The following is a 23,127-nucleotide window of genomic DNA, read 5'->3' as shown; positions in this document are numbered from 1 at the left end:
CGTCTCCACACAGCTCACACCCAGCAGAGGGGACACCTCCCCCCGTCGGTGCCACCGCAAGCGGGGGCCTCTCCGCAGGCCTCAGGGTGCGAGGGCTGCGTGGAGCCCGCGGGGAGGGAGGGGTTCCTCGCGCCGCGGCCCCGAGGGCGGCAGGGGTCTCGGCAGGGGTCTCCCGCGGGGACGGGCCGCCCTACCTTTTCCGCGGGGCCCCGAGCCGCCGGCGCCGCCGCTGCCCACCGCGCACGGCGGGTCCTTCCTGGGCCGCTTGCTCTGCGGCCGCACGCTGGACCTGAGGAAGTGGTGCTGGTCCTGGGGGCTGCCCTGGGGCGGGGACGGCGCCCGCGGCGCGCCGGGGGGCGCGGGGGTGCCGTCGACGCCGGCCCGGGGGGTCTTCTCGTCCCTCTTTGTGCCGCGGCTCTCCTCGGCCGCGTCCGCGCCGCGGGCCCCTTCTCCCTCCAGGGACTCCTCATCGGCCGACCGCTTGCCCAGCTTCTTGAGCCCTTCCTCCCCGCTGCCGCCGTCGCCCAACTTCACTGTCATCCTGCGCGGGGGAGCGGGAGGCGGCGGGTGAGGCGGCGGCCGGGAAGTTTAGCGCCCGACTCCCTCTCAACATGGCCGCCGTTGTTTGTTCCAAATCCGCGCCCGGCCGCCCGGCCCGGCCGCCCGGCCCGCCTCACCCGCGCCGCGCCCGGCCCCGCCGCCGCCCCGGGCCCTGCGGGGCCTGCCCAGGACGCGGTCGGGCCGAGGCCCGCGGCCCGGCGCCCCGGCGGCCGCGGGGAGGGCGCGACAGCTCGGCGGACCCCGGCCCGCCCCGGCCCCAGCCCCGGGGGCGCGGACGAGCGAGGGTCCCGGGCCGGCGCGGGTCGGGGCGCGGGTCCCGGCCGCCCGCCCCTGCCCGCAGCCACCTACCCGGCGGGGCCGCGGCTCATGGCCTGGCCCTGCGCGCCGGCCTGGCTCCCTCGCCGCCTCGGCCGGCCGGGCCGCAGCCACAGCCCTCGCCCCTCGCCCCTCGTCCCCACCCCCCTCCCCGCCCCCCGAAACGCGCGGGGCTCCCGGGCCCCGCGCACCTGCCCCGCGCGCCGGCCCCCGGAGTTGGCCCCGGAGGAGGCCCGAGCAGCCCAGATCCACCCCGGGACGGGAGAGGCGCGGGCCCGCCCGCTCGCACGGGGAACTCCATGGTGGCCCAGTGCCGCTGGTCCGCCTGCTTATTTTAAAACAGACATAAAGAATAACCAGCTCCGGGTCTCTGGGAATCTTCTTCTCAGGGTGGGAGATGTGTGCTGCTGCGGGGATTTACCAATTAAAAATGCTTTTGCAACAAAGGAGCCTGTTGCATGGAACAGGTTGGAGCCACCCAGGAAAGTGACAACCCGGTTATGTCCTGGTCCAATTGCAAGAATCAGTAGATGAAAAAGGTGTTAAAACTTTTTTGGTAACAATTAATAAAATTCTTGCATTAACTTTGCTACCCACTGCCGTGTAAAACGTCAACGACACAATGCAATGACTTAAAATGTCTGCAGCCCAGAAAGCACAGCCAGTCAAAAATAAGCTAGGAGAATCAGGTACACACCATCTTAAGCCCAGAAATAGTTAGTAATGTGTACCTGTGATGAAACAACAAAGATAAATAAATATTAGATTCCTCAACAGATATTGACAACTACACTCAACACAACTGTTGAGGAGGGGTACATTTCCATCTAAAAGGGAAACAAGATCGAGGCACCAACACACTGAAATACAGGAACGTGGTCAAGGGCCTCTCAGAAAGATTGGGAAATGGGTAAAAATCGTAAAAATACCACTACTCTGATGTATTCTTGCTACAACATGATCTGTAGCAGTTTTCATCTCTTGGAACCGACCTTATAAATCACCTGAGTTCAGGCTAGTTTTTAAAAACCCTGCCAAAGAACAAAACTATGCAAGACAAATCCCCAAACTCAAAGGACTTCATGGCACAGGACTTTTCACTTTTCATTCTCAGCCCATTCATTTCTACTGAAGAAACCTAAATCCCTAAAGGCTTCTCTCTGGGCTCTACAAAGGAGAACCCCGCTCCCCAGAGACTTGTGCCAAAGCTACCCACAGTCACCCCGAGATCCAAGCAAAACAAACATCAGCCGCAACAAAATAAACTCGCTCGTTTGCTGGGCTTGATACTGAAGACACCAACTGAGCACAAAAAGACAAGCTTTTCGCAATTCAGAGGACTTCCACACCGTTCAGACTTTTCCCTAACGGCAAAGGAAAACACGAAGACGGAATCCTTTTGCCGAAAACCTCCAACGTTACTTCCTGACCCTTCAGAGAGATGCAGTCACCTCCAGCCCCATCCCGGCTGACACCCTTCGTCACGTTTCGGGACGGGACGAGCGGAAACCTCCCTCCGGGGCAGATCTCCGGCTGCACGCCGGCGCTGCCAGCGCCACACGCCACCGCCGAGGGCTCCGCGGAGCCGGCCGGCCGGGCCCCCCCGCGCGCAGCAACGCCCCAGGGCGCAGACGCCGCCCGCCGCCCCTTGGCCTGGGCCGGGCCTCGCCGTGGCAGCCCGGCAGGGCGGCCGATCGCCCGAGCTCCCAGCTTCCGGTCACCTTTTTCATCAACGCCCCGCGGCAGCCTGGCTTCCCGGGCCCCCCCGGGGCCTCCCCGGGCGCCCGCAGACCCGGCTGGGCCGGCCAGCCCCGGTCCCCGAGCGCCGGCTGCAGCAAGGCCGCTTCGCTGGTCTGCTCGTCCGGCTCCGGAGCGGTGCCCGAGAAGCGCTTGCCCCGGCTCGTCCCCTACGTGGGCCGGCGTGCGGCTCACCGGGCTGCGACGCCGCTGCTGCTACCGCGCTCAGCAGCAGTTCCGGCTACGGCTGCCGGTGGAGACCGCGGAGCCGGCGCGCCGGGGCGGGACCGGGGCGCGCGGGCGCAGGGGCGGAGGCGGGGCGAGGCGCGCGGGGGCGAGCACGCCCCCCTATAGGCGCTCCCATTGGTCAGAAACGGGTGCGCGCGCTCGCACGCAAGAGCAAGGGGCGGGAGCGGCAGGGCGGGCCTGCGGCACGAGTACTGTTGTGTCGCCAGCCCCGTGACCGTGCGGGCCTGCGTCTCTTCGGATTGGTGGACCGACAGCCAATAGCTCAGCGCCCTGGCTGTGATTGGCTACGGTAGTGTTGACGGATGCGTGAGAAGAAAACGCCGCCGTAGCTGCGAGTCTGGCGTCGGGCGCGAACCCGGTTTCTGAGGAGAGAGCGGAGGGCGTGTGGGGGGCAGACGCGCCCTTCTGGCGTTAGCGTAGCCCGCGGTGCGGGGCGCTTTGGTCGCTTCCATTACGGAGACACGGGCGCGTTTTTACAATTCAGTGCTCCCCGAAACGGGGTTCTGAGGCCGATCCTGCGCGAGCGTCCTCCGCGGCCGGCCTCGCAGCGCTCGCTGCCCTCCCGGCGCGCGACGTGGGCGCTCGGAGCGCGCGCTCACCACGGGACCGGCCCGGCTGGACCGCCCTCTCGCTACAGGGGTCCTATCGTAAACGGCCGGGTGACGCCGGAAACGAGGCCGAGTCGGCCGCTTCTCCCTCCCGCGGCCGGCGGCGCGGAGCCCGGCGAGGAGGGTGTGGGCGAAGGGGGCGCTCCGGCCCTGCCGCGTCGGTCGCCCTCCGCCTCTGAGTTGCTCGGCGGGTCGGAAGGTGTGGCCAGTGCCCCTGGACACGGAGGTCCCCGGTGCGAGCCCTACGTCGCCGTCGCGCCCCGAGAGCATCCCTGCCTCTCGGTTGCCCTCCGGAGCTAGGGACTCAGTTCGGAGCGCGCGGCGGCGGGGCTGGGGCCGGAGCCGCCCGAGCACTCCCGATCTTCTTCGGTTCTTTCCGGCAGCCTGAGCGTCGGCATCGGTCGCCTTCGACTGTTTCCGCATTTCTTGCTCGGCGTTGTCCCGGCAACGTAAGGCGGCGCAGCGGCCTGGTGGAGGTGAGTGGCGTCCTGGGTCAGGGCGGCACGGGTCCTGGGAGCGGGCACGGGCACGGGCACGGGAGCGGCCGGGAATCAGGCCGGGGACCAGGGGCCGAGGGTAGGGCCTGCTGGGCCCCTCCCGCGAGCCCGCCGCCGCCGAGTCCCCGTGGCCACTCGCGGGTCCCGTCGAAGCCAGGGCGTGCTTGGCACAGTGTCTGGCCCGTGGGAGCACAGTTGCCACCTGCGGGCACTGCCGCGAGCGCGGTGGGTGCCGAGTTGCTGTGCGAGTCCCTTTGGAAGGGACGGGGTGGGGAAGTGGGCACCGCCGTGCTCCCCCAGCTAACAGCAGGACAGGGAGAACAGCTCAAGGAAACGTCCTGCGCTGCTTAAACGCCCGCAGCTCAACACCAAACCTGCACCCGGTGCACTAGTCGCAGCCGAGGGCGGGCGGGGGCTCGGGGCCTGGGGGCTCTGGAGGGCGGCCACTAGTTAGTGCCTGCCCCGAAAGTCCACCTTTGGGGTCCCTTCCTCGGTCCCTTCTCCAGTGATACGGAGAAGCGCTACGCGAAGCCTTATTATAATACCGTGTAACCCTCAGTTGAATAAGCTTAGCAGACTTCTCATCAGTTCTGAACTGACGCTATTAATAGGTTGTCGTTAAGTGCATGACTTGTATGGTTAGCCGTCTCTCCTCGTGTTTGGTAACTTTTGGATTATAGAGATAATACTTATTCATTGTCGAAACATGTTAAAATGCAAGTGAAAGGAATGACGAACAAATTATACGTAGTATAAAATGGACTTAGGCTGGCCTAAGTCCACTTCTTAAAACTAACAAAACCACAAGAATAGGGAGACTCCATCTCTACAAATACTTTAAAAATTAGTCAGGTGTGGTGGCACACACCTGTAGTCCCAGCTTCCTGGGAGGCTGAGGTGAGAGAATCACTTCAGCTCAGGAGTTTGAGGCTGCGGAGAGCTGTGATGGGAGCATTGCGCTCCAGCCTGGGCAACAGGAAAAAATCCTGTCTCTAAAAACAATAACAACAAAAAACAGCAAGAACATCTCTCCTTGGTGATAAACATCTTCATCCAGGATGCACATACCGAGAGCCTGTTCTGCGTAAAGCCTCGTTGTAGGGCCTGGGAATGCTCCTGCGGCTCCCACCCTGCGCGGCAGGTAATACGGGGAGGGGATGAGCCCTCAGGCACATTTGCAGTGGAGTCTAAATGCAGCTGTGGAGAAGTACAAGGCTGTATGGGGACACTGGGCAGAAGCACAGGACAATGTAGCAGAAGTCAAGTCCAGAGAGCTTCCTGGAGAAGGGGAAGTTTTCTGAGTACCCGAAAGAGGAGTATGGGGGAAAGAGCCTCTGGAAAAACCCCAGGCAGGAAAGAAAATAAAGGACATTAACATTCATACTTATTACAAAGTGAGGTTTGAAATAAATACAGAGGGACTCAGGTTAATTTTATCCAAGAGCTATTATAGTTCTTCATAATTACCGCAAAACTAATGTATCACTGATTTTTAAGATAAATATTTTCACAAACTTGTTAAATACAAATGTCCCATAGCCCAGGGATTAGACTCTTGGCTGACTGCATCATGTTAAAACTCACTTTAAAAGGTTTTAATTACCCAGGTTTTGATTTCATGTGTTTTCCTTTTTAATGGCTTTGTTTGAAGGTTTGTGTAAGGACTTTACTCAAAGATAGCAGGCCCTGACCAGTGTAGATGTCACCTCAGTGTATATGTGAGTGTGTGTGTGTATAGGAGGTGGGGTCTCCCCTTCTTCACTCCCTCACAGACGGGAGCTGGCCATGCCACTGGGGACCTTGGGTTGGCACTCTTTAAGTCTATGGTGGTGACAGCACAACTTCAAAAACTTTGACTTTGTTTCGTATTCAGGGCATACATGCATAGGAAAAAGGTAAATGTTTGAAATGTAACAGTTCATTTATACCCATGTGTCTTCCAGCTTCTCATGGAAGAGCATTTCCTTCTCCAGATCCAAACAGCCTTCCTAGCTTTCTCTCAGACCATGACTGTATTGCCAAAAGCAAGCAGTATAGTCCATCATGCTCTACTCTCTGTTTATTTTTAGAGACAGGGTCTCGCTGTATCACCCAGGCTAGAGTGCAATGGTGCAATCTTAGCTCACTGCAGTCTCGAACTCCTGTCTCAAGCAATCCTCCCACCTCCCAAGTAGCTAGGACTACAGGCACACGCCACGACGCCTGGCTAATTTTTTAATTTTTTGTAGAGATGGGTCTCTACAAAATTGGATCTCTGATTCTCCTGCCTCAACCTCCCAAAGCACTGGGATTTCCATTGCAGCTAGCCTATGCCCTACTTTCTTGATAGAAATTTGCAGGTCTTTAATTTTTTAAACAATTTTTTATTGTGATAAAATATATGTAATATAAAGTTTACCATGTTAAGTGTACAGTTGAGTGGCGTTAAGTACATGTACATATTTGTATAACCGTCACCACATCCATCTTGACAACTTTCTCATCATCCCAAACTGAAACTCTGTCCTCATTCTCCCCCAGCCCCTGGCAGCCATCTTTCTGCTTTCTGTCTCTGATTTTAACTACTCAAGGCACCTCATCCAAGTGAATTATATAGCATTTGTCCTGTTGTGTCTGGCTTATTTCACTTAGCATCGTGTCTTCAGGGTTCATCCATGTTGTAGCATGTGTCAGAATTTTCTTCCTTTTTCAGGCTGAATTATATCCCATTATATGATTAGACCAGTTTGTTTATCCATTCATCCATCAGTAGACTTTTGGGTTGTTTCCACTTTTTGGCTATTGTGAATAATGCTGCTGTGAACATGGGTGTATAAATATCTGTTCAAGAACCTGTTTTAAATTGTTTGAGTACATACCCAGAGGTAGAATTGCTGAATCAAATGGTAATTCTGTGTTTAATTTTTTGAGGAACTGCCAGACTTCTCCACAGTGGCTGTACCATTTTACATTCCCACTAGCAATGCACAGGGGTTCCCGTTTCTCCACATGCTTACCGATACTTACTATATCTGTTTTTCTGATGATAGTTATCTAATGAGTATGAAGTTGAATATAATTTTAAATGATGGCAAACCAGCTCACAAATATTCTCTTTCCTGCCAGTTAACTCCCCCAAACTGGCTCTGGGGTATAGAATGATAGGCGGTAGTCAGACTATCGCTTCACTCACCGTCCTACCTCTCCTGAAGAGAGACAGTACAGCTGTCTTTTCTAGGTCTGAAAGGAAGAATGGAAGAGAAGAAAGATTGATTTAAGTAAGTTTCTGTAACTAATCAAGTTCAACTTCTCTGCAGTTGCTGTGGCTTTGTTCTCTTTGATTCTCTAAAAAAGGAATCCTATCTTCTACCACCTGGGAGTCAGAGGCAGGAGACAGTCTTGAGTTTTATGCTTTGTCAGAAATTGAGTACTGGTTTTTTTTGTACCAGTACTCTCTTGCGGAGCAATTTGCTTTCATTGTGTTTAGAATTTTTGCTTAAAAGGCAGCTATAGATATATAAATTGTCCTTGTTATGATTGGAATAAAAATTTTCGAGGATTCCATGTGTCATCTGGGCTACAGAGCTTTTCTTTCTTCTTTCTTTCTTTCTTTCTTTCTTTCTTTCTTTTCTTTCTTTCTTCTTTCTTTCTTTCTTTCGACCGGCAATGAGTTTTATTCTTTTCCGTCACACCCTGGGGCATTCCAGGTCCAATCCCTTGCTTTTGATTTTGTATTTTTTCCGTCTTAGCAATTTCTTCCACATAAAGTTGCTTGTATCAGCCCAAAGGGGCATTTTTAAGTTGCTGAATGTCTAGTGATCGTAGGTTTGTGATGCATCCTTTTTGTCATTCTGTATACAGTTTGTTTGTTTTGTTTAAAACCGACTGGACTTGGTTGTTTTTTGCCTGCAGGTTCCATCCCTGACCAGGTCTGAGTTTGGTCATGGCCCTCTATTTTGATCATCGGGTAGAAGCCCCGGACACAGCCAGGTTGCCCTCACACATCAGCTGGCACCCTGTCCACCCATTCTTGGCAGTTGCCTCTGTCAACACAACCTCAGGAGGCAGCGTGGATATATACCTGGAACAAGTGAGTACTCAGCAGCAAAGGGTCCAGCTTTTGGCCCTTGTTTTTCTCTTGTTCTCGTGTGTGTTTGTATGTGTGTGTGTGTGTATGTGTGTGTGAGAGAGAGAGAGAGACAGAGAGACAGAGAGAGAGATCAAACCAGCTGTACTGTAGCTTTTTCACTAAGAAAACGAATAATACCATCATCAGCTCTCACTAGGGTCAATCCCCAATTGTGTAAGAGCCCTAGTATGTGGCAATTCTTTTAGCCCTGCTATTCAGATGTGGGGACATGTTTAGGAATACTTAAGACAGATTCCACAGTCAGTTCACACCCACCACCCAGAAATGGCCCCACAGCATTGTCTGTGGGTCCCAACCCGTGCTCCTGCCCGCTCACTCCTTGACTCTCCACATGGGCCATTCTTTAGCTGCTGCAACGAATCACCACAGGCTGGGTGGCTTAAAATAACATAAATGTACTGTCTCAGCTCTGGAGGCCAGAAGTCTAAAATCAGGGTGTCAGCAGGGTTGCATGCTCTGAAGGCTGTGAGGAGAATCTGTTCCGTGCCCTTGTCTCGGCTCCTGGTGTGGCCAGCCATCGTGGTGTTCCCCAGTTACAGACGCATTGCTCCGGTCTCTGCCTCTGGTGTCACATGGCCTTCTCCTCTGTGTCTAAGTCTCTTCTCCTCTTAAAAGGACGCCTGTCATACTTGATTAGGGCCACCTTGATGACCTCCTTTTAACTTGCTTACATTTGCAAAGACCCTATTTCCAAAGGAGGTCACATCGCACGTTCCAGGGGATAGGAGTTTACCATATCTTTTTGGGACACACAATTAAACCCATAACAGAAACTTTCTCCCTGCTCCTCGAACTTCTGTAGTCTCCCCCCGCCCAACCTACTCTAAGTGCCCACACACCTCATGCTTCACCAAGAAAATGGAATTTCCTCTCCCGCTCTCTCCTCAATGCTCTGCAATCTCTTGTTGCCACCATAACTTCACCCAAGCAGCTACAGTCATCGGTAACTGCCATGTTCCACCCCCTAAGTGTTTTGGGATTTCCATTTACACAGCTCCACACTCCTGGGAAGTCCTCCAGGAAACACACGGCAGAATGCGAGAGAACGTGGGGAAGGGGCTTTCCTCTGCCCGGCCTCCTCGGTGAGCTTTGCCAGCCCTTCCTCCTCTTCCAAATTGTGAATCCTGTTGGCATTGCTCAGAGCTTATCGAGGCCTCTTTCCTGCCTGTTTGCTCCTCCCGTGATCTTGGCATCCCCAGAACTTCAGTTACTGTCTCAGCAGATGACTTACAGACACACGTCCCCTGCCCAGAAGTCCCCTGGAAGGCAGAGTTAGGAGTCTAGCTGCCTCCGTGACATCTCTTGGGTGCTTCTGATACCTCGAACTCTACAGTCCAAAGCCGAACTTAAACTGTCCCCCACCGCTGCTCTGCCTCGAGTCTCCTGCAAAGGTCCACCTTTGTCATGTCCCCTTGCCCGATACCCAGCACAGGGACCTGGGAATGACTTTTGACACCTTCTACCCCTGCCTTATAATCCATTGCCAGGTTCTCCCAATTTTGCTCCAAGAGCCTCTGGTGAATCCGCCACTTCTCCTGCATCCATTGGCCCTTCCCTCTTCTGAGCTCCTGTCCTCTCTCTCCCAGACACCAGCACGGCTTCCACACTTAAGCAGCTGCATCCTCATGGGCCTCCATCCTCCACCCCCCTGGTGGCAGCCGGATCCATCTTTTGGAATCACTCCCTGCTCCCACCTCCTGTCCCCACGTTCCTCTTCGAGTGAGCATGGAATCCCTGATGGAGCCCCAGCACCCCCAGGCCTGCCTGTGCCACCCGCCATGCAGCTCTCCTCCTTCCTCGGCGTTGGCACACTCTTCCCAGCCTTCCACGCTGCACATGCTGGGCCTGCTGCACAGAACACTCTCCTTTGTCCCTTTGCTCAATGGATGCATTGATCCTTCGGGCAAAAGAAGCTCGACAGCCCCTTCCTCAGGAAGTCCCCCCACGCACACACAAGCACATGCGTGCTGCACATCACTGCCCACTCCGTGTGCAAGGGCCACAGCTGCCATATGGCTCAGCGAGTGCCTAGTGCCAAGCCCAGTTTGTCTAGTTTCTTGGGAGTGGAGTCTCCCTTCTAGGAGGCAGAAAACTGTCTAACATGTATTATAAATGTTTCTTTTTTTAATAAATACCAAATATTTTTAATAAATTTTTAGTAAATATTAAATATTTTAAAGAAATATTAAATATAATTCCAAAATTATAGCAATTTTAGATAAAATTTTTTAAATTAGAAAATCTAAAATACATTAATACTTTTATAAAGTAAGTGAACAAAAGTGTACATCTGTGTTTCCAATTGGCACGAGGAAAACTTGAGGATTTAAAAATAACAGTTTATTGGACAATGATGAGGTCACAGAAGATTGCTAGTAAGTTCAGTAGAAGAACCGAGAACAAACTGAGTTAATCTCTGATATCGTAAAGTTACTTCTTTAGAAAATTCTAGAAAATACAAGAATATATAAGCACATATTCCATGAGCTATCATTGACAACATCATCACATGTCACATAGCCTTTGGAAGAACTCCATGGTAGACTCATGAGAAATAACTTTTTGGTATCACTCTGAAAATGACTCTGAAAGGGTCTCGCAGTCTCTGGACCACACATTAAGAACCTTGGAGCCACAGACTTCAACTCCTGGCCTACTGCATGTCTTTGTAATGGGGTTTTATTGGAAGCTGCACCACTCAAAATGCTTGCTAGCTGTCCTGCAGCTGTGAGTAGGAGCCTGCAGTCCTTGGCAGGCTGGTGGCGTTGCCAGCTAAGTGCAAGTGATCTGCTTTGATGGCTCAGCGAGGGGCAAGGTTGACATGGTTTTGTGAAAATAAAAGAGCCTACCAATAACATTTCTGCAGTAAACAGCTCTTTATGTTTTGTAGCTGATATAAATTCCCTGGATTAGCCAGAAATTCTTAAAGTAGCCGCCACTCTCGGAACTGTGAGATTTTCCCTCTTGTCTGATGTAGGGTGAGCGTGTGCCCGATACACACATCGAGAGGCCATTCCAGGTTGCTTCCCTGTGCTGGCACCCGACGCGGCTGATCCTGGCTGTTGGCTGGGAGACCGGAGAAGTGATCGTGTTTAACAAGCAGGACAAGGAGCAGCACACGGTGCCCCTGACACACACCACCGACATCACTGTCCTCAAGTGGAGCACCAACGGGAACTGCCTCCTCTCTGGAGACAGGGTGAGTAAGCACACGCTGGCCTTGGTGTCAGATCTCTGCAGCCCTGGACCGGCTCTTAAGCACACATTGGGAAGGATATTAGAGACCAAATTATTTGAAATGTGTGGTTGCCAAGTTCAGTTGATCTTGTCAGATGTAATTACAGATTTTGTTTTATACTAGAAGCAGAGCTTGTAAATTTCATTTTGTGATCCCACTCAATGGCAAAGAAATGAGCTTTGCTAGGAAATTATGCCTGTAGAGATGGGAAAATCTCTCAGATACCATCCCTTTCACGGCACCCCAGAATCACCAGCTTCCATGAACATGTGCCTTCCCTGCTCAGGGGTTCCTTGGCCTGTTTGTTTTGCTCAGGGCTTCTTAACCAGGATGGATTCTGCCTCTGGTTAGACATGTGGCAGTGTCTAGAGACATATTTTGTTGTCACAACTTGGGGGAAGGATTCTTCTGCCTTCTAGTGGGTAGTGGAGGCCAGAGATCTGCTCAACATCCTGCAGTGCAAAGGACAGACCCCACGGAGGGAGTGATGCAGGACAGAGGTGGAGAAACCCTGGTCTAGATCTAATTTGACTTACAAATGTATAGCAAAGCCTATAATCCTAGCACTCTGGGAGGCCAAGGCGGGAGGATTGCTCAAGGTCAGGAGTTCGAGACCAGCCTGAGCAAGAGCGAGACCCCCGTCTCTACTAAAAATAGAAAGAAATTATCTGGACAACTAAAATATATATAGAAAAAGTTAGCCAGGCATGGTGGCACATGCATGTAGTCCCAGCTACTCGGGAGGCTGAGGCAGAAGGATCACTTGAGCCCAGGAGTTTGAGGTTGCCGTGAGCTAGGCTGATGCCACGACACTCTAGTCCAGGCAACAGAGCAAGACACTGTCTCAGGAAAAAAAAAAAAAATGCATGGCAGGAATTTCACGGTGTGTTCATTTATTTTAACTGTAGACAATACATTCACACGTTTCACAGTTCAAAAAGTATAAAAGGCGTCTAGAGTCATAAGATTCTCCAGCCGTCCCCTGTCCACTCAGCCCTCCCTGCCCTCTAGCGCACACGGCTAATACCATCTCCAGCTTCCTCAGGCGCACCCAGGTACACACACGTGCATTCTTTCCCTAACTTGTGATTTTGGAATTTTTAAACTTTGAGAGGAGTTGAATAGTACAAGGAACACTCGTCCACCCCTCACGTAGATTCACCAGTTGTTAACACTGTGACTCATCTGCTTTCTCTCTATATATATTTTTTTCCCTAGTATTTAAGCATATGTCACATGATACTTTACTGAGATGTCGATCTCTTAAAAACTAGGGCATTCTCCCATATAACCACCATACAGTTTTCACACTTGGGAAATTAGGCAGTGACATGGTGCTGTCACCCATACACCGTTCACGTTAAATCCCTCCAGTTGTCCCAGTAATGTCCTTGATGGCTGGTTTTTCCTAATCCAGGATCCAGTAAAGGACAGAGCATTGCCTTGAGCCTCCGTTCCTCTTTAATCAAGAATAGTTCCCTGGTCCATCCTTCCTTTTGTCTTTCATGGCATTGGTATTCTGAGGGTGCAGACTGGTGGCTCTGTGGACTGTCCCTTGACTTGGATGCATTTGATTGTCTCCTTGTGATAATTTATAATTAAACGTTTCTGGCAGGAATATCACACACAGGGTATCGTCCCCTGAATTCTCTCATGTTTTCTCACATAAGTGATAGCATCCTGTGCATACTGTTCTGCTTCTTGCCTTCTTCATTTTGTAGTGTACCTGGGACATCTTTCCACACTGGTGAATAGCAGGCTACCTGGTTTTCTTCTGACTGGCTTCTCATTGTATGGATGTATTATAACTTGCGTAACCAGCCTCCTCCTGTTGATAAACATTTCCGTGGTTCCTAATCCTTGGCTAAACAGACAGTGGTGCTTCTGCCATTCTGCACGTGTGCACGTTTAGAGAAATGCCTAGAGGGGAGCAGCTGGGTCCCGGGGCACATGCTCGTGTCTGGTAGCTGCTGCCCACACCACCCCCGCAGCACTCATGCCCACACACCAGTGCGCTAGCGTTTGTTTCCCCACAGAGAGCTGTAGCAAAGATTCCGAACGTTGCTTAGGAAAGTAGTATCTCAGTAGTATTGCCATGTGCATTTCTCTTACTATTGCGGATAGATGTCATTTACGGGAGCCATTTGTATTTCCTTTACGTTCATATTATTTGCCCATTTTCTACCATGTCGTCCTTTTTCTCTGGATGATTTTCCTTCTGCGTTTCTATTCAGTTACCACCTCATGACATGGGCCTGAGTCCAGACTCCTACTTCCTGGTGATCTTCCCACTTCCGTCCTGCAAAAGTCTGCAAGTGCCCCCTTAGAATAAAATAATTCAGCGTCAGTGAATTGCATCCTTCTCATCTTGACCGTACCAAGAAGCAACTAACAAAATGATTACTCAGGCATAAAATGAAGCCCTGGTAAGAGATGATCCAGTCCTGTGAGGCAGGATATTTAAAAACAGAAATACCTACTCCTTCTAAGAAAATCTAAGATTGTGCTGGAACTAATAACTTAGTAAAGGAGCTCTAGCAGGACGAGAAGTAACGAGTGACTGAGCAGATTGCTGGAGCTTCTCATCAGGCCGGGTGCAGGGGCTTCTCCGCCTCGTGCCGTAGCTCTGCTGCAGTTGCCCGTGGAGTCAGCCCAAATCAGCCGATCCCTAGAAAGAGACACTGCATGGGCATCCTACCAAGTGTCCCTTAGAAGTCCCATCAGCAGAGAAGTGGAGAGAATGTTACACAGGCCAGGCCACTCACTTCCCTAGGGAACTCTGGCTGAGCCAAGTGTGGGAGTCCAGTAACCTGTGCCCTGATGAATGACAAGCCCGTCTCTCACAGCTTCTTAGTGACGCATGGTGAGCGCACCCACCACTTCAGTACTTTTGCTGTGTGATAAGCCGCCAAGACTCTCATCCAGAGCACTCTAACCTCCCATCAGTCCTTGGTACTCTAAACTCTTGCTCTTCACGAATAGGGATAATTTCTCACTTGGGCATAGTTTTTATTTAGAATTTTAATGTGTAAAGTTATAATGTATGAAATAACTTAGAAGGAATTTGCAGATAGGGAAGAGACAGCCCTAAACACAAAGGATTACCCTCAGGAGTGTTGAGAGGTACAAGAAACTAAGAGAAGACCCAAGCAGGGAGCCCTGCGCAGTTCAGTGTTTAGAATTAGGAACGAGGATAAAGATATATAGCTATTGTGTACCCATAATAATTTAAAAGTAAGAAAAAGAATTAGGAACGAGGAATAGGAGGGCGTGGCAGAGGAGACGGGAATGTCTCAGAGTTAGTTCTGAGTCTTAACACTTTGTGTTCTCATTTCTGGCTCTTGGCAGAAACCCCAGGGTGGGGAACATCTGGCTCATTGCCTCCTTTGGCTTCCCCTCCCCCATTCAGTGGAAGTCTGACTCCCGATGGCAGTGGGCTCTGTCTGTCCTTCTCTCAGAACAACAGGTACTTGCTCATCTGGCCAAGCAGAAATCGTTGCTCTTAAATGTTTGCATCCAGCAACTTCCCCGAAGCAGCAGCCTAGAAATCTGAACGTGCTGTGTATGTCTGATTGTGTTCAGAAACCTGGTTGAGTGGTCAGCTAGCAGCTTGTATGTGCTAATGCAGATCTCTAAAGTCAATTATGTAAAAAAAAGAAAAAAGAGAGAAAGTCCCAGCTGATTGCATGTGAAGGGTGTAGCAGGTGAACGTCTCTGAAGACGCCGTGTATGTGAGTGACGTGCAGGTGTGCAGTCTCTGTGGTGCTCGTCCCTCAGGAGGAGGGGCAGGGGATATTTTCATTTCTATCCTTGTATGTGTGTTTTTGCTCACTAAGCAAGCATTGTTTTTTTTTAAAAAAACAATTATTAAACAAAGATACCAATAGCGTTTTTCTTATTTTTGTTTATTCATATTATATGTACGCTCATATTTTACATACTATTTTAGATCTTTCAGAACATTTCTTAGAAGTTCGTTATTTAAGTTGCCTTTAAACCTGACGTTATTTGAAAATCCTATCCCTGTATACAATAAGAATGGTGTTCTCTGGCATTTGGGGATCTTGGAGTCAGTGATGATGGAAAGGAGGGTGGGAAGAAGAGTGTACTGTGTGCTAAAAAGTCCCCCAGCCTTGAGCCAGGAAACAGCCTGGGGAGGGCTCGGGCATCAAGCGCGCAGATCCAGGGTGAAATGTGAAATCCCGCCTTCGCAAAGCTTAGCGCACACCCCGGTCACGGCAGCCCTCCTCAGCTGGTTCTGATGCAGTCGTCATCTCCCTCCCTTGACCTTCTCCAGCACTTGTCTTTGCAGTGGATTTGAGACTTTGATGACTTTAAAATTGAACACACAGTATAGCTAGCACTCAGATCGGCTCCCAGGCTCCTTGGAGAAGTGGCTGATTCTAGGGCTCGGATGGAGCAACGAGCCTAGAGAATCTTAGCCACAGGGTGAGATGTGCTAACAAAACCCCCAGGTGAGGCAGGCCAGAAGGACACAGAGGCCAACGAAAGGGGTCCCCCGGCCAAAGCTGGACAGTGTGAGCAATAGAAATAAGGCAACACGGGACTGTAATCCAGAGGACACAGTAAAGGTCTGTGAGTCCACGCAGGTATCAATATTTGGTTGAGAAGGTAAGGAATTGGTGGAGAAGAGACAGACATTCTACGCAGATACTCCCCTCGAGGAGGTAGAACATAACTCCCCGCTCAAGTGTGGGCCACACGGTGTCATCTTCCCCAACAGTACAGGGTGAAGGGGGGAGGAGTCACTGTCGGGGGAGAACACGCCCTCCACCTCCGCCAGGTGGTCCAGGGCAGCGTCAGCCTGGATGAGTTGTGTGGGTGGTGGGCACCCTGGGTGGGATGTGAGGAAAAGGCCTTCACCTGGGTAGTCTTCCTCCCCCAAACCCGTCACCCCAGGTTAACTATGGGAAAAACATCCAACAGACCCTAAAGGACGGGCATCCTGCAGTATACCTGCCCAGCACCCCCGAGACCATCCAGGGCATCAGAAACAAGGAAGGCCCGAGAAACTATCCTGAGGAGCCTAAGGAGATGGGACGACTAAATGCCATGTGGGGTCCTGGATGGGGTCCTGGGCCAGGAAAGGGCCATCAGGGAAGAACCGAGGGAATGCAAATAGAGTGTGGACTTTAGGTAACAGTGACAACAGTGTTCATTAATTGTAAGAAAGGACATGCCACCCTAGCATCTGATAATAGGGAACTTGGTGCAGCGTATGGGACCTCTCTGTACTGTCTTTGTAACTTTCCTGTAAATCTGAATCTATTCTAAAACTAAATGTTTATTTTAAAAATTGATTGTATATAGCAGTTGCTGTCTCTAGGGAGTGAGGATGGAGAGGGGGTCAATCGAAGAGTTTCTGGTTCTTTCTTCAAACACTTTTGAATTATTTGAAATGTTCATGGTATACGTGTAGTTTTATAATTTTTTTAAAAGTGTATATATATATGTGTATATATATTACACTTCTTAGAACGTAAAGCAAGAAAATAAGTATATGTTGCATAGTTTAACTTACCTTCCATCAGTCTTTCTGTAAGAACATGTTTCCTACACGTGTGGTGTTGGGTTTTCCAGCTTGGTGTCTTGCTTTTATGGAGGTTGGACCAAAGGGGTCGGGTCCAGGGGACACCCCTGCTGAAACACGAGTACGGGAAACACCTCACTCATTGCATCTTCCGCCTGCCCCCGCCGGGCACGTAAGTATGGGGCTCACACGATGACCTGTGCGTTTGTTCACGGTGGGGCAGGGCGTGGGGGGTCTGCTCCTCACCTAGGAGGGGCTCCGGCCCAAGTTGCTCCAGGAGTGGCAGAAAGTCGATTTCTTTGTCACATTTATTTTCAGGGACCTGGTTCAATTGGCGAAGGCAGCTGTGAGTGGCGACGAAAAAGCCCTGGACATGTTTAACTGGAGGAAAAGCGGCTTTGGAAGTTTCCTGAAGATGGGCTCTCAGGAGGGGCTGTCGTTCTTTGTCAGCCTGACGGATGGTGAGGAACTTAGGTCGTGATTCTGGGGAGTCAGTGTTTTAAGGGTGTCTGATAAGGCTCTTACTCTAGTGGATGCAGTTTCCGCACGCGTGCCAGCCCGGGAGTGCTGCGCCAGCTCACGCTCTGCAGGTACTGACCCAGCGCTTGGGGCCTGGCTTCGCTGCACTGACAGAGACAAACTGGGCTGTGTTTGTGTTTGAAGGGTTTTCATAAGGAAGCTTCTTGTCAGCGATTATACTCTGCACAGCTACAGAGGGTGTTGGAAAGATTCTTTTGTGGCACTGCTGTCATGCAGTCTGTGTCATTATCAAGCACCTACTGCATACCAGGTGCTGAGCTAGGATCTGGGAATGAGGCATGAGCAGAATAGGGTTTCACTTCTAGCCTGTAGCCACCAGGCAGCATCCACTGGGCGGTCAGCACTGGGCACTGTTTGGTTGCTTCTAACACAGCTCCTCCTCAGTGTGCGCAGTAGGACATGCTGCCCAGCTAGGGCTGGAAGAAATGCAATGTGAAGTTAAAAGAGAGTCTTGGGCTGGGCGCAGTGGCTCACACCCGTAATCCCAGCACTTTGGGAGGCTGAAATGAGAACATTGCTTGAGACCAGGAATTCGAGACCAGCCTGGACAACATAGTGAGACACCATCTCTATTTTTTAAAAAAAAGAGTCTTGTGCAGTTACATGAAGCAGTCACAATTCTGTCCATTGCTGGAGAAACCAAGGAGGTGAGAGCTGCACAGAGGCGATTGGGTTTGAGGAGAGGAGGCTTTTGCTGTTGGTTTCACCAGGCAGCTTGATGGCAAGAAGAGAACAGATGACAGCAGACAGGCCGTGAGGTCTTTGTAATCTTTAAATAAGAGAAAACGTTCATTTTAGAGGGTAAAGAGACACAGCCAAACAAGGGGGGATTCAGAGGGCCCCTGAGGGATACCTGAGTGGGCACAGCACTTGGGGGCTGCTGGAGGGGCATGTGAGGGCAAGGCCATCAGGAAGAGTTGAGAAGGGAGTATGGGGATGAGGCATGTCAGGGAAAGATGTGGGTAGGCTGGGGCGAGCAGAGTGCTGGAGGGCCCCAGCTAGGGGATGGGATCCCTGCCCTTGGCTAAGGAGCTTCGGGGGCAAGTTAGTCCATGTGCAGCTTCCGTATGTGGATGTTCCGCATGTGAATGTCCACCTAGTTATTACCTGTAAAAGTGCTGAGAACCGAGCCTGCTATACAATATGTGCTTATTGGATATTAGTTATTGTCACAATTACCCCGTGGATAACCTTGAACTTTTTAGGGGACTACAAACTCATTATACATTGGGAATAAGATGACAGGAGACAGGAGGGTGAGAAGGCTCCTGGACAGGGCTCCCGCAGAACAGCAGAAATGAACCAGAGGGTCCCCGAGACTCAGGGGCTTCACCTACCCCGCTCAGATGCCCAGGAAGGAAGGAGGAGGCAGCTGGAGCAGCGGGCCAGCACTGGAGCGGCTCGGGGATCCCAGGCTGGGCACAGTGAACTCCCGAAGCTTGGACCGGGAGGAGCTGGTGCAGTTGAGAGGGGGGTCCAGAGTGAGCCTGGCAGGAGGCACACAGCGCAGCAGCAGCACCCTGGGCAGGGAGGACGGGGAGCGGGGGCCACAGAGGGGGCCGTCAGACAGGGCCTCAGCGGAGGACATGGCACACCTAAAGTTGGCAGACTGACATGAACAAAGACTTCCAAGGCCATGGGATCAGGAGGGTCAACAGTATGGACATTAAAATCCTCTGAGACAGTGGAGGAGGAAGGATCATTGGGGACAGCTCAGGGCAGATCTAAACCAGTGAAACGGAGCTTGTTTCAGAGATAGGCCTGAGATGATGGGTAAATGTCTCAGCTTAGAATTTTTATAGTGAAGATGTTTTACTTTGGAAGTGTCATTAAGCGGATAGAAATGGCTGCTCGTGGAAACACAGGTGAGCCAGTGCTGCCTGTGTGGTGACGGCCTCTGCCCCCAGGGACGGTGCACTACGTGGACGAGAAGGGCAGGACTGCGCAGGTGGCATCCACGGGCAGCTCCATCCAAACGCTGTTACACATAGAAAAGAGAGAGGCGCTGGTGGTGGTCACGGAGAATCTCCTGCTGTCCCTGTACGTGGTGACCCCCGAGGGTGAAGCTGAAGAAGTGATGAAGGTGGGTGGGAGAGTGGGGCGGGGCGGGGGCAGCGCCCAGGGGACCCGCCCACAGCTGCGGGTCGTGCTCAGGAGCTGGAGCCAGATTCTCTCAGGCCCCATCCTGACTACCATTTCTTCCTCGGTTAGCGGGACCAAAAAACCTACCGTCTTTGGGGCAGCTAACGTAGCTGCTGATACCTAGTGTCATTGTTTATTATGGGACGTTCAGCCCACAGGTGAGAGAAGCTAGAGGTGGGATTTTCTGTCCCTGGGAAGAGGGCAGAGTCAGGAGAGAGCCTGGGCTTGCCACTCCTAGGCTGTGCCCCCAGCAGACCTGAGGAGTGACAGAGTCACGCTCGCTCGCCATCTCAGAGCCTGTGTCCGTCACTCGGCGTCCCTTAGCAGGGTTTTCGTGCCAGAGCCTTTCCCATCCGCCCTCTGCCCTCATGTGCACGTTGCTCTGCCTAACGGGTGTGTGTTACACTTGCCCTTGCTGGTAGCAGTGTTTTAGTGTGGCTACTGAAAGACACTGAGCACCTCACGGCATCAGCTCTGGGACCACCCTCCCAGGTAGGAGACCTGCTGTGACGGCGTCAGAGCTGCGCAGTCCTGCATGGGACCCTGCCTGTGGCTGCCCTCCTTTTAGTTTCTTGGTTTACACCAAAGGAATCCACGCTCCTTGAAGAACACTGAACTTTCCTTGAACATACTCTTGTATATAGCAGAATTAATTTTTCCCTGTAAGTCAGTGTTTATGTGGCCGTTTCTGCATCCTGTAACAGCAGTTGAGGATGCACTCAGTCACACAGGCCTGCGTCTTAGTCCGCTGGGCCATCATAACAAACTGCCACAGGCCACGTGGCTTGACAGCAAACATTTCTCACTCGCAGTTCTGCGGGCTGGAAGTCCCAGGTCAAGGTGCTGGTGAGGGCCCCCTGCCTGCATTGCAGACAGCTGCCTTCTCCCTGTGTCCTCACACGGCAGCAGGGAGATGGGGAGGGTGAGAGGGAGCCCAGGCTCTCTGGTGTTTCTTCTTTTCTCTCTTTTTTTTTTTTTCTGGTGTTGTTATGAGCCCACAGGCCACAGTCCTGTCAGGTCACCCACCTACCCACCCATCCTTATGGCCTCATTTAACCTTAATTATCTCCTAAAGGCAAATACAGTCACATTGGGGGTTAGGGCTTCAACATTTGAGTTTTGGGGGGACACAGTTCCATCCATGGCACCTGGCTTCAGATGCCCCTTCAGCTGCTCCCTAGATGGTGGGCTCTGGGCAGGTCTGTTCTCTGCAAAGTGGGATGGCAAGACCTGCCCAGAGGTGAGGTCACACCTGAACGGGAGCACCCAGCCCCACTTGGCAATTGCTGTGGAGACCTGGCCACTGATGGGCGCCCGCCTCACACCAGGGGCCCGACAGCCAATGTTAATGTGCAAGAGGAGTGGTTTGCCTCGGCCCGTGCGTCCTGCACACCGGAGCTTGCCTCTCAGTGTCCGGCATTCCTGCGTTCCCTGCACTTGCTGAGTCTCTGTGAAGTCACAGAAGACCAGAGACTCCAGACTCATGAAATCTGGACAAGGCAGTCTTCGCAAGAGCAACACGATTCTTTCTGGTTGTTTTTTCCTTATGCAGGTAAAGTTGAGTGGGAAAACAGGTCGCCCGGCAGACATCGCCTTGATCGAGGGCAGCCTTCTCGTGATGGCCATCGGGGAAACCGTCCTCAGGTGAGAGTTTGTCTCCCCAGGACCCCTTGCTGAGAATCCTGTCAGGACAGGCTCCTCTCAGTATGCCTTGTGCTGGAGTATGACAGGTGCAGGGAAATGCACGTGTTACGGTGGATTTTCACGCATTGGACAGATCCACGTAATCAGCTCCCAGACAGAGGAACAAAACATTAGCGACCCCAGGAGTTCCCGCCTACCCTGCTCTTCTCTCTCCAGGTGCTCTGCCCCAATAGGTAGCACTGCCCTGGTGTCTGCCCGTGGAATCTGTTTGCTGGCTTTTTTGAGCTTGGTATAAACAGACTCATTTATTAGGGTCTCTCTTGTGTTGTTGCATGTGGTTGGAGTTCCTGTGTTCCCCTGGTGACCTAATGCCATATATGAACCAGCTGTTGTTAACAGCTGCTCTCTGTGATTATAAACAGAGCGTGAGGCCAGGCGCCGTGACTCATGCTTATAACCCAAGCACTGTGGGAGGCCGAGGTGGGAGGATCGCTTGAGCTCAGGAGTTTGAGACCAGCCTGAGCAAGAGCGAGACCCCCATCTCTAATAAAAGCACAGAAACATGAGCTGGGATCATGATGCGCACCTATAGTCCCAGCTACTCAGGAGGCTGAGGCAGGAGGATTGCTTGAGCCCAAGAGTTGGAAGTTGCAGTAAGCTATAATGACAGCACTGCACTCTACCCAGGGTGACAGAGTGAGACCCTGTCCGAAAAAATACATAAATAAGTAAAAATAAAAAATAAACAGGGCCTGAGATAGTCCTAAGTGGTTCAACAGTGCACTTCCATATCAGGAGGCTGTTGAGCTGTGTCTTTTTCCTGATTTTTAACATCTGCTCCACAGGTTTAGTGAAACCCTCGGAGCAGTGGGAAATGCCCCTGATGCGGCCCTCAATGGCACTTTCTTCCTTCTGTTGTAGGTTCTGGGATTTAGAACGAGGAGAGAATTACATACTGAGTCCCGATGAGAAGTTTGGCTTTGAAAAAGGAGAGAACATAAACTGCGTCTGTTACTGTAAGGCCAAAGGTGAGACTTCCCGGGTTCAAGCGTGGTGCGTAAGTGCTGGATAGCCATGGTGGAACCTGGGGGCTGTTCAGGGAATGGCAGCTCGGTGGTGACTGACATTAGCCATTTGAACAGTCAGCCAAGGGTGAGCATGTGTCTCCGAAGCTTTGTTACCCCAGGGGAAGGCCAGAGGGTCTGGTCAAAACGTGACAGATTGACCACATGCGCATTGGTCTGCATCCGTCCTGAAAGCCCCCAGGAAGTACAGTGCAGGGAGCCTGTGTATGTGCACACGCGAGCACGTATGTGCGTGTATGCACACGCATGTATATATGTACAGAGAGGACAGAAAGGACAGATGAGCCAGAGCCACATTCCTTTAGTGCCCATTGCGTGCTGAGCACTGCCGGAGCACTGGGGCGGCAGCCCTGAGCAAGGCAGACTGGGCTCAAGGAAACAGGAAAAAAAACGTAAAAGCAGCACCCCCCACACTAGCGCTGTCCCACCAGGGAGGAGCCAGCTCCTTGAGGGAAGGTGCAGCCAGGCGGAGGGCCAGAGAGGCCCTGGCGGGGTGAAGGCGGCTGGGTTAGAGGTGGTGGTCAGGGAAGGGCGCCCGCTGCTGTTCTTAGCCCTCCTTCACCTCAGTTACCACGCTTTTTTTGTTCTCGCCTCTAGGTCTGCTGGCGGCAGGGACTGACAAAGGGCGGGTAGCCATGTGGAGGAAAGCTCTAGGCCCTCCGAGCAGCCGAGGTGGGGAGGGCAAGGACAGGTGGACCCTTCAGACCCCCACCGAACTCGAAGGGAACATCACGCAGATAAAGGTGCGACCCTGTGGGGCACCCACAGCACTCGCTTTCCACCGCACAGAAGTGGAGGAAGTGGCCGGGCGTGGTGGCGCACGCCTGTGAT

General features: G+C 52.2%; 2 protein-coding genes across 8 annotated transcripts in view; one reads left to right on the top strand and one right to left on the bottom strand.

The window, feature by feature from the left end:
* CRAMP1 (cramped chromatin regulator homolog 1) overlaps window positions 1–2,629 on the bottom strand; it is a 52,531-nt gene extending 49,902 nt beyond the window's left edge. Inside the window, exons 1-2 of one of the 2 annotated variants that reach the window (XM_045541101.1) lie at window positions 2,598–2,629; window positions 195–541 (exon numbers count right to left, since the gene is read on the bottom strand). In XM_045541101.1, coding sequence (XP_045397057.1) covers window positions 195–540 — 346 coding nt within the window. In that variant the 5' untranslated portion in view covers window position 541; window positions 2,598–2,629. Of the gene's footprint in view, window positions 1–194; window positions 542–2,327; window positions 2,377–2,597 lie in introns of those variants that run through there. The other variant, XM_045541100.1, reaches the window with a different exon arrangement.
* A 555-nt stretch (window positions 2,630–3,184) lies between these two features.
* IFT140 (intraflagellar transport 140) overlaps window positions 3,185–23,127 on the top strand; it is an 83,223-nt gene continuing 63,280 nt past the window's right edge. For 5 of the 6 annotated variants that reach the window (XM_045541092.1, XM_045541090.1, XM_045541091.1 and 2 more), the window contains exons 1-9: window positions 3,185–3,946; window positions 7,859–8,036; window positions 11,074–11,295; window positions 16,936–17,057; window positions 17,204–17,346; window positions 19,333–19,508; window positions 21,120–21,211; window positions 22,133–22,239; window positions 22,894–23,039. In XM_045541092.1, coding sequence (XP_045397048.1) covers window positions 7,890–8,036; window positions 11,074–11,295; window positions 16,936–17,057; window positions 17,204–17,346; window positions 19,333–19,508; window positions 21,120–21,211; window positions 22,133–22,239; window positions 22,894–23,039 — 1,155 coding nt within the window. In that variant the 5' untranslated portion in view covers window positions 3,185–3,946; window positions 7,859–7,889. Of the gene's footprint in view, window positions 3,947–7,858; window positions 8,037–11,073; window positions 11,296–16,935; window positions 17,058–17,203; window positions 17,347–19,332; window positions 19,509–21,119; window positions 21,212–22,132; window positions 22,240–22,893; window positions 23,040–23,127 lie in introns of those variants that run through there. The other variant, XM_045541093.1, reaches the window with a different exon arrangement.

Source organism: Lemur catta, chromosome 2, assembly GCF_020740605.2.
Source record: "Lemur catta isolate mLemCat1 chromosome 2, mLemCat1.pri, whole genome shotgun sequence".
Lineage (NCBI taxonomy): Eukaryota > Metazoa > Chordata > Mammalia > Primates > Lemuridae > Lemur > Lemur catta.
This window is presented reverse-complemented; position numbering and strand designations above follow the sequence as displayed.